The 12583-nt window shown below is 42.0% G+C and overlaps 1 protein-coding gene across 1 annotated transcript in view; it reads right to left on the bottom strand.

Moving 5' to 3' along the window:
• Positions 1-2729: 2729 nt before the first annotated feature.
• SYTL4 (synaptotagmin like 4) overlaps positions 2730-12583 on the bottom strand; it is a 52367-nt gene continuing 42513 nt past the window's right edge. The window contains exons 13-16 of the mRNA XM_023732384.1: positions 9284-9392; positions 7340-7439; positions 6373-6581; positions 2730-4621 (exon numbers count right to left, since the gene is read on the bottom strand). Coding sequence (XP_023588152.1) covers positions 4473-4621; positions 6373-6581; positions 7340-7439; positions 9284-9392 — 567 coding nt within the window. The 3' untranslated portion in view covers positions 2730-4472. The remainder of the gene's footprint in view (positions 4622-6372; positions 6582-7339; positions 7440-9283; positions 9393-12583) is intronic.

Genomic DNA, 12583 nt, shown 5'->3' with positions numbered 1-12583 from the left:
AAGCACTCGGCTGCTAACAGAAAGGTGGGCGGTTTGAACCCACCAGTTGCTCCGTGGGAGAAAAGGCCTGGAATCTGCGCCAGTAAAGATTACAGTCTTGGAAACCCTACGGGGCGGTTCTACTCTGTCCTACAGGGTCACTACAAGTCGAGTCGGAATCAACTTGATGGCAGTGGGTTTAATGAGCTTACTCTGAGGTAACAGCAGAGGGCAGCACCATCACAACAACCAGGACACTGAGCAAATGTAACTGGATTTTCCTTACAACTGTATCACTGGGGTGGGGGGATAGCTACAAAACCTGAACCTGTTTGTCATCTCCCCTTCTAGGGCGTTAGATTACGTTATATTAACCACTGCTTCATCTAAGAGTTAGGAAAATGCTGCAATGGGAGGGAGCTTGGGAAGAAAAATCAGGCCAGAGCATGGTCTCTCCTGGCCCCTCCAGCTGGCTCATGGGTAAGGACCTCTTCTTACTGAGGCTTCCTGTTCCCATAGCAAAAGGTAGACAATGCTGTCCCTTCCTCAGAGAAGTGCCCTAGCTCGTGATCTAGGAAACCTCAAAACCACACTATACACCTTTGTAAAACTAAATAGTGAGGGAGGAAAAGGAAAACAGACTCAGCCTCATGTATTAACTTACTCAGATATCCAGTTGTAGAAGATGAACACAGAGTAGGTAGGAGCTACAGCAGCACAAAGTCAAACCTTATAAGAGCCAGTCCTGGAAGCAAATTTGAGGCTGGGTTGCTGTGCAGGGAAGTCACACACAGATCCCGACTCCAACGTCAGCCCCATTCGATGGTGTGTCAGTGTTTGAAAGAAAAACATTTTTGCTCTTGTTGCTGAGAACCTTCTTTTATATACTTATGGAACCTAGTGTCATAGTTAATACTCAGCAGCCCTTTTCCTTCAGCTTTACCCAAGAGGGTCGTCAGTGGAAAACCAATGAGAGGGGAGAGGGAAGCAGGCTGAGTGGGGAGGCAGAGATAATGTTTGAGCACTCACTATGTGCCAGGCTCCATTTTAGACACTTTGTATTAACTGACTCTGAAATCATCACAAAAACCCTACAAGGCAGATACTATTATTAGCCCTATTTTACAAATGAGGGAATGGAAGCACACAAAGGTTAGGCAACTTGCCCAAGATTGGACAGCTAGTAAGCGGCAGAGTCTGGATTCAAACACCAGCAGCCTGGCTCCAGAGTTAAATGTTCTTAAACATTATGCTATCTGCCTCTACTTCTTTTTCTACTTTTCATTTAAAGACAGATGAAAGCTCCCAGCAAGGAGAAAGGTTTCATCATCTATAATCTTACTCAGACACAAGACTGAGGATAGGCCCAGGAAGAAAGAGGGAAATGAAAGGCTCTCAACCCAAGAAAATTCACTCTTTAAAGCAGAGTGATGGGACATAAATCATGAACCCAGAACATATGGGGGTAGCAGTGAGTCAGAGGGAAGCTGTTTCCATTGGGGTTTTAGTAGAAATCTCATTTTTTAAATGCAAACCAAAAAGTTAGGCAGTTTCTGGCTAGAATGAGACATGGAGGAAATTATCAGACTTGGAGCCAAAACGTCCCTTCTCCCACTTCCTCCAGAGAAATACAGGAGCTATGAAAGGCAGGAGACAAGTTATGGGCAAAAGGCAAAATACAATGAGTTAATGTGGGAAGTCTCCGGTCAGACAGGGTCTGTGGTTCCAAAGGCAAAGATTGCACACCAGACAAGATGAATGCCCTTCCTTGTCTTTATTATGAACACTTTAACTGGCAAGCCAGAACATGCTAGCAGGTCAAAGGCCCAAACAATATCATAGGGGAGGCCCACCACCTCCTGAACAGAGTTCCCACCTGGGCCTGGCTGACTCTGGCATGTAAATCCTCCTCTAGCTTAACAAAATCGAGGAGCTTTTATTTTGTTTCTTTTTTCTTTTTCGAGCAGTCAAGGCAATGTCCATCTTGCTTTCTTTAGGTAAAGTTTTACCGTAACCTCCTTTGTAGTCCTTTTTAGATGATTAAAACCAACTCATAAAGGTAGGGGAAAATGGACAGCAGCAGAATCAGGCTCACAGCCGGACGCAAAGGGGCTAGACCAACCCCAACTCCATACATATTGTCTCTCTCCCTCTGTACCTCTCTGCCCAACCCTAGACCTCACCCTCACAAACACACATACACACACAAGCTATACAGTCAGTAAGCTGGCTAGGTAATATCCAAAGCATTCTGATTGTCCTACTTTGTAAACTAAACTTTACGGTATTCTAGAAGAAATGAACCATCCCTTCCTTTGAACTTTTGCCTATAACACACGTACCATTCTCACAGAAAGCAGCATGTTGCAGCAGGCAGACTTTTGATTCATCTTCCAACTCTGGTGCATGACAGTGGGTTTGAGTTTTCTCCTCTGTAAAAACGGAATATTTTCTATTTCATAAGGTATTCGGAGAATTTAAAGAGCTAACGTACAAACTGCCCAGCATACAGCCTTGTACAAAAAAAGGCATTTAATATTCATTAAGGCCCTTTTGTAACAGAGGTCAATAGTCAGTTGGGCTCTACCAAGAAACCCAGAGCCTGATTTCTGAGATAGGCTAATTAGCATCTGTGTTATTTGTCTCTCAAAGCTAAATAATGGTAGTAGGAGTGAAGGAAAAATTCCCCACCCCCTAGAGAAATGGAGGGATCCAAAAGAAGGGGCTAATAACAGAGAATGTCTTCCCTTGCCTCTTATGTGGACATTTCTTCAGCACAGAGGTTCTACAAAGTTAAAGGAGTTCCCTTGATATTTCAGAGACAGAAAAGTGGTACTACTTTTAAGGTGGGTTCTCAGGGAATCAGATCTCAGCAAAGGATCAGGCAAAAGTGTGGGGTAAAGGTAAATTTTCTTCAGATCAGCACAGGATAGTTAGGGAAGGGCATTTGTTACTCCTGGTTCTTATCCTTCAAGCCACATGAAGAGCAACAACAGTAAGTCAGGACATCAGAGACAAAAGCGTCTATAGAACTAACAAATGCAAACACTTGACAAGTAAGAAAGCTTTATTGAAGCACACGTACATTTCACGGGGTAGACAACAAAAAGCAAGTTACAGCCCAGGATCCCATGTTATGCCTTCCATTATAATATCAATCCATACCAAATATACCTTTTAAAAAATTCCTCCACTCAGTTCACACATACCATAGACACCACCCTAGTTCACTCTCAATCCAGTGGCCTTATAGACTCCATTCACACATAATTTTGTATAGATACAACTGTAAGAATTGAAAAGGTCAGTTTAAACATATTGGAAAACGAGCCTTAGACTACCAGATCCTTCTTAGAAAAACCTCAACATACCACACTTATGCTGTATCAAGGTCAAGTTTAGGAAACAATTGAAAAAAAAAAAAGGAACAGAAACCACTTCAAGAAGGAAGTCAGACTAGCTGGGAGACTCTCTGTACATATTTTCTTGGAACACTGGATCACTTTATATAATAGTTGACTATTTTGGCTGACACAGTGGTATGTGGACCATATCCTGTGTGGTAACACATCCCAGATACAAACGCTAAGAAAGACGTGGTACATAAGAGTGAAGATGTCTCACTTTTCATTAGAGAAACGAGGAGCTCTTTAACGAATGCTGTATCAGTTAAAAGTGTGCAGAATTCAGCATGCGCTGTGAGACACTTCAACCCTCAGTCACAGTGGTCTGGGACTACCCAGAAGCTCTGGCTGGTCATGTTCCTGAGTCAGTCCAAAGGCCATTATCTAATTAAAGTGCTTTTCTAAAGTGGCTCTCTTGAAAGGACCCCCCAAAGGTGCAGAAAAGGTGTCTGAAACTGAGCTTTTCTTAGCATTTGAAAGAAAATCAGACCCACGCAAGGTGGAAACCCCTTAAAAAGAAGACAATTTAAAAGCTAAGTTCCAGAAACTTATCCAGGTAGAAAATGAGTTTTAAAAAAAACGAGTTAAAAGCATAAATTGGAGAGGCAGAAGAGAACCTACTCTCTTCCATACTCTCTTGTCTTTAGCAACCCAACCCTGCTTCCCAGAGCCTTGGCTTCAGGTCAGGCACACCTGGAAACATAAGAGTTGTGCTAATGTCAAAGGCAGTCAAGGCTTCCTGGGGAAGTAGGAACAAGGATAGCAAGAGAGAAGATAAAAAGTTGTTTTAAGAGATTTTTAAAGAAGTCAATTACACCCCACAAATACATAAGAGAATGGACTCTGAAAACATACTAGATTATGCACACACACATACACAAAATATCTTGAAGAGACCCTTATTCTTGAGCCTACTTTAAAAAGGGGAACAAGTCTGCATCACTCCAGCATAATGGGATTGTAGAAATACATGTTTGTGCACACATACACATAACACACACGCATTAAATTATAAATCTTTGCTCTTGGTTTCTTCACTTCCTCTGACTTGCCCTGGCCAGGGCTGGACCTGAAGAGAAGGATAGGGACTCATAAGCCCAGCTTCTGCTTGGCCATCGACGAACGGAGCTGTAGAGTCCCTTCCGCCCAAGACCCTGGGTACTGTCGCATCTTCTGCCACAGGCTCACTTCTTCCCCAGTCGAGTCCATCCAGTCCACCACTTCCCCATTACTGATCCCTGAGGAGAAACACCAGAGGAGGTTGAACAGGGGCCCCACTCTTCAGCCCACCAGGAAAGACAAGTTATACAGCAAGGGTAGCAGCCTCACAAAACGCAATGTGCTATGAAGAAGGACTGATAGGGACAGCAACCTGGGAGATGCTTCTTGTTGATCCTGTACAGATACTTCTGTGCTCCTGAACTATCCAGAGACTTTAGGTTGATGAAATGGGACTCCAAAATGCACGCAGTAGCTAGAGACCTCTTATTCTGAGGCTGTTACTGAGCTCTAGCGTCTGACAACTCACGCCAGAGCTACTGACGTTCTGTTACCAATTTGACTTAAAATTTTAAAAACTATGAGCACCTTTTACTCTAGCTGTAGACCCCAGGCCAGAAGTTAGGATTGTATGTGGCCTCATTCCTACTCACACATGCATGCATTCATTCATTCAGCAAAGATTTACTGAGTGCCTACTGTGTAGGAGTCCTGGTGGTTCAGTGGTTAAGAGCTCGGCTGCTAACCAAAAGGCCAGCAGTTCGAATCCACCAGCTGCTCCTTGGAAACCCTATGGGACAGTTCTACTCTGTCTTACAAGGTCACTATGAGTCAGAATCAACTCGATCCCAATGAGTTTGGTTTGAGTTTACTATGCGCCAGGTACTGTACTAGGCTCTGGAGATACAGTGGTGAACAAAGCAGAACAGGTCCCTCCCTCATGCAGCTTCTCTTGAAAAGAGAAGGCAGAAAACATACAAGTAAACCAACAAGAGTCACTATATTTCAGATAGTGAGGTAAGTGCTATGAAGTAAATAAACAGGGTGACTTGTAGTGCCTGGATCAGGGCCTACTTCAGATGGAGTGATCCGCGGACTTCCCTGAGATGGAGACATTTCTTTTGTCAAGTTGACAAGTCCTAACCTGTGTCAAGAGTCAAGACCTGAAGGATAGGAAGGAGTCAGCCTTTCCAATCAGAGGGAACAATAATTGCAAAGGTAGTGAAGCAGGAATGAGTTTGGTATATTTGTGGAGCAGAAAGAGAGTCATTGTGGTTGCAGCATAGTAGGCAAGTGGGACAGTGGTACAGGATAAACCATAAAGGCACAAAACTGTCCTTGGGACGTGGCAATATGGAGTTTACTGGCGACTTTAGCATGAGCAATTGCTCAGTGGAGTGGTAGGACAGAAGCCAGATGGCAGTGGATTGAGGATTAAAGGAGAGGTCAGGAAAGTTAAGATGACTATTTATTTTTAAGACATTAGAGGGGGAATGTGTGGTCAGGAAAAGGTTTATTTTTGTTTGTTAAGATTGGAAACACCAGAGCCTATTTGTATTCACATCCAGTAGATAGGAAGAAACCAATTATAAAGGAGAGATAGGAGATAATTCCAGAAGTGAGGTCATCGAGAAGGTGAGGATGTGATCCTGAGTACTTGGAAAGAGCTTGGCCTTTGTAGCAAGGACCCTTCTTTCATTGTAACAGGATGGAAGATGGAAATTATAAGTACATTGGTAGTTTTTTTGTGGGGGAAGATGATGGAGTTCCTGGCAGTCAGGGTCAAAAATCTGTACGCATAATAGTGCATGAGCTCAGCCTCCCCTATGCCTGGCACACAGTAGGCACTCAATAAATATTTGCTGAATGATATATGAAAGGAAAGAAGACAACTCTAGTCATAGAGGGGCTTTGTGGAGGAAGGGATGTAGTGACAGTGAAATATACAAAAGGCCTTTAAGACAAGTCAGGATGGGGGAGAGGCTCTCACCAGTGCCAACACCCAGCCTGACCCCTCCCAGGAAGTCATTGCTGGACAGGGGCTCCCGGTCCCACACAGTCAGTTCCAGGCACATGTGTTGCAGATCTTCCAGCCTCACATCATTGTAGACAAATGTATGGTTGTAGTGGGGATTCAGAGTCTTCTTCATCACAGGAGTTTTACGCTTACTGGCCTTGTTCCTCATGGGAAGGAGGTATCTGGCAGAGGGTGGGGAGTAATCAACAACCCACTCAAAGCTGGCAATATCTGTCTCAGTTCCCCTTTCCCCTACCACAGGCCTAGCTCAAGAAGGTGAGTCAACACTCAGATCCTAGTACAGACACCCCTCCTTTGAATCTGCTGAAGCAGAGTTCCTGCCACCTCTACTCGGTCATTCACCTGATTCAATTCCTTTAACCTGGAGAGAAAATTAATATAATGTTATTAGTGAGCTATTGCCTATGCTCCACCAAAAATGGGTTTTAAATATTTGGTTCTGTTTCTCATGGCCAAGGTCCTCTTTAAATAAAACCAATAGTAATAACTGTAGGCTTAGCCAAACATGATTTGCTAGAGAACTTAAATCAGTAGGGTGATCTATCATTTGTGGAAAGCTAGCATTGCTTAAAAAAATGGTGGGGAATAAAATCTTCAGTTCCCAAATCTAGACAGGGGACACAGATTTTTACCCAGGATTAATTAAGAACGTATGTCTACCACAAAGGAAAAGTGAGAACCTATCTGTCCACCACCCTCCTCTGTGGAAATCAATGTGACAGTCCAGTCTAAACCGAGCTCAGTCCAGAACAAAGGTGGTGGATGAGGTTTTGCCATTACCTAATTTCAGGAACAAAGGCAGCTCTTGGGGATGGTAGGAGACACAGGGATAATACCCACAGAGAAATGTTAAATTGGGTTCCTCTCTTAGCTCTTTTGTCCTGAAACTGGTTAGTTTGGTGCTGGTCCAGGGACTCACCCCTTGACAAAGCTGTCTGAAGTCCCTCCTGATTTGGCAGCTGTCAGGTTCTTGGCTTCTTTGATCCACACTTGGAGCTCTCCCCCTTCCCCACCTTTACCTGTAAGGGATGTCAGCCATAGCAAGTGAGCCCTGTACCTCCAGACTTATTTTGAGCTTTATCTACATAGCACTTCCTTTGCTTCCTCTTGAAGACAGCAAGCTCCATGACAACTGAAGCCATATCTCACTTGTATTCTCAACACCTAGCACAGTACCTGGCAGTAACAGGCACCCAATTAATAAGAACAATAATCATAAATGCTTATTGAACACTGGCTGTGTGCCAGATACTATGCTAAGCATTTAATTCTCAAAACAATTCTTTCCTCATTTAATTCTCAAAAAAACCCTATGAGATAACACTATTATTGTCCTCATTTTATACATGAGCAAATTGAGGTTTAGAGCAATAAAGTTGCCCAATATTTGCTGAATTATTTTTAAAAAGGAGGGAATGCCTCCACTTGTGTTCTGGATCCTATCCTTACTTCACAGGACTAGGCTTCATCAATTTCAACTCCCACCCCCCAACTGTACTATCTCTTCCTCCACTGGTCCCTTCCCTTCAGTCTAAATATATGCTAATCTCACCTCTTCTTTTAAAAAGCTCCATTTAAAAGAAAGCCTCCCCTCAGCCTTATCTCCCCTTCAAGCTATTCTCCATGTCTCTCCTTTCCTTCAACACCAAGTATCCTGGAAAAAAAAAAAAAAAGTCCACACTCACCACCTCTACTTCTTTGCCTCATTCACTCAGCCTGGTCCCTGGTGCAACCTGTTTTCTGTTTCCACTAATCCACTGAAAATGCAATCTAATGCCAGTGAGCCATTTCTTCTCAGTCTTCATCTGGCCTGACCTCCCTGTAGTATTTCAATACTGCTGACAACTCCAGGCCCCTTCTTGAACCTCTTTCCTGGCATTTCTCGCTGAGAACCCTCTGCCTCACTGGCTTTTTTCCTTCTCTTCATCCTTCATCCTTGCTATTCCTTGTGGCTCTATCCTTGCCTCTCTTCTCTAATCATTCTACATACCCTCCGTGGGGAGCTAACTGACTCCCCAAATCCCCTGCATTAGGCCTTGCTGAAGGTATATTTTTAAGAACCCCTTGAGTTTCCCATTGCCAACAGATTAAACTCATTAACATTCAAGACCCTTTTCAAGCTGGACTCCAGTCTCAGCTCCAACTCCAGCCCCACTCTCAAATATACATACCATAACTCTAGTGTCACTGAAGGGGTTCACTCCCCTACATTCACATACAACTCCACATTTACCATGCCTTCCTAAAACCTCGGTGTATGCTAGCCCCTCTCCTAGAAATGCCCTTCCATCCTCCTTCTTTTCTGCCTGGTCAAATCTTAATCAAGGTCCAGTTTCAACATGACTTCCTCCTTAAAGCTCTCCCAAATGCTACTAGACAGAATTCATCACTCTCGTATCTGTGTTCCTTTAGCATGTATGTATCTTTCTTGCTAAACTAAGCTCCTCAAGGGAGGGCAAATATCAGGTCTTATTCATCTACACATCCACAGCCACTAGCACAGTATCTAGCATGTTGACTGACTTTCCAGCCTTCAGTTTCACATCCCTCATACTTTACCATCCCTTCCAACTATCCTTTCCCAGCCCCAAAGTTTCTGTTCTCTTCTGCCCTATTAGTAGCTTTCCATAGCTGGACAAAAAATACATCCATTTAACACAAATAATAATAATAAAAAAAAAGGAATGCCAATCCTAAGGCATTCTGGCTGAAAAATGCCGAAAAAGCTTAATTAGTAAAGGCATCTCCCCTAGAAGATCCAGTGTGTACCTCAGTCTGGACTCTCCAATACTAGCCAGCACTAACTTCACACAGGCATCTGTGAAGACTAAGAGCTAAATCCAGGGCCCCGAGGAAAACTCACTCTTTTTCCGGTCACCTCCAACAGGGAGTTTGGAGGCTGGGATGTATTTCAATGAAACCACCAACTCGCCTTTGTGTGATGGCAAGCCAGTCAGGGACTCAGCACTGATCTGAAACACAGGGAAACCCACCGGGTCAAGTTGGGCTTCTCAGGAATTGGAACCTCTCCCTGAAGAGATTCTCAAGTTACCCTCAGGAACAACCTCACAGCATAAGAGGGTCCTTCAACACACTGAACACAACCCAGGGTCCCTAGACCATGGCAGCCACAGGTTTCTAAGGTAGTTTCTTTGGAAGGAGATGCAGAAGAACCAATAGAGTCTTCTGCAATGCCCATTATTTATGCTACCTTGGGGATATAGTTACTAGATTCCAAATACCCTCTAAGGTCTTCTAGCAGCAAGGCTGTCACACAAATCCACAAAGGAATGGCACCATAATGAAGAATCTTGCCTCCAGCATTGTTAGTAAAAGCCAATCAATATAGGAAGATAGTAAATGTCAATCAATATAGGAAGGATTAAACAAGTGATTGTAATACCCTCATAGGGCATATGGCATGCAATCATCCAAAAGAATGCAGTGCATCTGTGCGTGCTGACATGGAAAGATAACCAAGATGTACTGTTAAGTCATCAAAGCAAGATGCAGAAAAAGGATTCCTTTATACTAAAATATATTTATATTTGTACATGTGAATATATATGTACGTAAATGATGATGATCATTATCACTTACGTAGCACTTCTTATGTGCTAGGCACTGTTATAAGTGCTTTAAATATGTCATGTTATTTAATCCTTGAGTGAATCCCTATGACATAGGTACTATTATCCCCATTTCACAGGTTATGGAACAGAGAGGTTAAGTAACTTGCCCAAGGTCACACAGGTAGTAAACTGGCAAAGCCAGGATTCAAATTCAGGCAGACTGGTTCCAGAGTCCATATTTATAACCATTATACTATACTGCATACAGCTTCCCCCCTGAAGAAAAAAAAAAACAGAAGGATACACACAAACTTAACACTTGTTTCCTCTAGGGAGGGGAGTGAAATAGGGAAAGGAAAGAGGGCTTTCACTTTTTAACCCTCTGTATATCTATAGTCTTTTAAAAAATGAGAATGGCATGTGTTACTTGCATGAATTTTAAAGATAAAAAGTATTTTTAAAAAAGGGCTTGCAAAGATTTAAGGGCTAGGTGGAACTCTGTTACAAAAATCTGAATATACCACAATCGAAAATTTTACATTTATTTATTTTTATTAATACCTGTCTCTACCACTAGACTTTAAGCAGCACAAGGACAGAGATTGAGCTTACTTTTGTTCATCCTAGTATGCCTGACACTTAGCAAAGTACTTGGCACATAGTAGGTGCTCCATAAATATGTACTGAATGAATGTATGAGTGAATGAATAAATGCCTAGGATAAGCAGCAAATGGCCTATCATCTTTGGCTTTGGGTAGCAGAAATGCTTCACTCTATTGGCTCTCTCTGCATAACTGTGCTCTTTAACCTTTGGTATCTGGAGCTGGTACAGACTAGAAGTACCCTTTCACCCGCCTGTGTTCACTGGCGCTCCTCACCACTGAGCTACGGGTCACTGTGAGTCGGAAATGAGTCGACGGCAACGGGTCTTGTCCCAATGCTGTTGTTGTTGTTAGGTGCCGTCAAGTCAGTTCTGACTCATTGCGACCCTACAGGACAAAGGAGAACTGCCCCATAGGGTTGCCAAGGAGCGGCTGGTGGATCTGAACTGCTGACCTAAAAGGGAACCAACCTCAGGCTCGTCCAATGCTAGGATGGCATAATCCCCATAGGTTTGGAGAGATGTACCACATACCTAGAATGCACATAGTTTAGTGTATGGGAAAGACACAAAAGAATAGAGAGGTGAATGCTAGGAAGAGAAAACGGAATGGGAGCATGTGGATTACAAAAAAAGAAGAAAGAAAGAAAAGAAAAATCAGAAACAATAGCCGTAGAGTATTTTAGGTTAAAATAGGTATGTGATACTGGAATGGCCTTTTTGTTTGTTTATAAAATGTCTACATAATTTATTAAATTTTAGATTGTGAACTTCAGTGCTCTTAAAAATTGGAGGTTAGCATTAGCTTGAAGCTGGCATATTTGTTTCAGTAGCATGATTTTCATTCTGGCTCAAAATATTTGCAAAAAGCAAATACTTCCACTCTAATGCAATTTTTTTTTCATTTCATGTAAGACATTTTATTGGCAGTAGTTCATGATGGTTTACAGTGACATTTCTAATATCTTCATATCTACTGTAGGCTCCTTACAGAATTACTTGGGTGCCAAATAATTAAGAAATTCTAAATTTCTAATGGCACATTATAGTTTGGTGATAATTGTTTTACTGTTTTCATCAGAATTTAAAGGGACAGACAATGCTATCACTATATATATGAGGACAGTGGCTATCAAAATATTGAATGTACATTTTCTTTGGCTCAGTAATTCCACTACCAGGAATTTCTTCTATAGTTACATTCACAAAGAAGGTTAATCTATATTACAGCATAGTTTTAGCAGCAAAAAATAAAAACGTAAGCAATCTAAAAGTCTACCAGTGGGGGAATGGTACGTAAGTTATAATACAAGCACATAAAGAAATACTATGCAGCAATTAAAATAATGAAATAGATCTGTAAGTGATGACATAGAAGGCTGTCCATGATAAATAATACATTGTTAAATGAAAAAAAAATCAAGATTATACAGACAATGGGGTTCATAGGAGCTCATCTGTGTAAAAGAAAAAAACATAAATACATAGATATATATCTGTGCTGCTTCATACAAAATTTCTAGACGGATACCCAAGTAGTTGTTAACAGCGGTTATTTCTAGGGACTGGAGCCTACTTTTCTTTTTATATGCCTCTACTTTGGTTTAATTTCGAACCATGTGCATGTAATCTTTTTATTCTTAATTTTTTAATAAGCAGTACAAAGGGACATACAGAGAAAACCAAATCTTCCTTCCACCTCAGTTCCCCTTCCTAGAGGCAGCCACCATAACTAGTTTCTTGCATATCTTTAGAAGTCCAAGGATATTCTAGTACATGCACCACGTACTACTTTTACCACTGAAAATGCTAGTGTAAAAACAAAAATTTTAAAGAACTTTGCTGTTGTACAGTTCTGATAATCAAAAAGTTGCTGACCTAGTCTTAACTCTATTTTAGCAATTTCATCTTAACCAGAATGATGGTAATCTATTGTATGTCCATTACGTGTCAGGCACTGATAAGTACTTTGAATACAATCCTGCAAAA

This window comes from Trichechus manatus, unplaced genomic scaffold (assembly GCF_000243295.1).
Source record: "Trichechus manatus latirostris isolate Lorelei unplaced genomic scaffold, TriManLat1.0 scaffold00051, whole genome shotgun sequence".
NCBI classification, from domain to species: Eukaryota; Metazoa; Chordata; class Mammalia; order Sirenia; family Trichechidae; genus Trichechus; species Trichechus manatus.
Note: the sequence above shows the minus strand (reverse complement) of the source record. Positions and strands in the feature narration are given on the sequence as shown.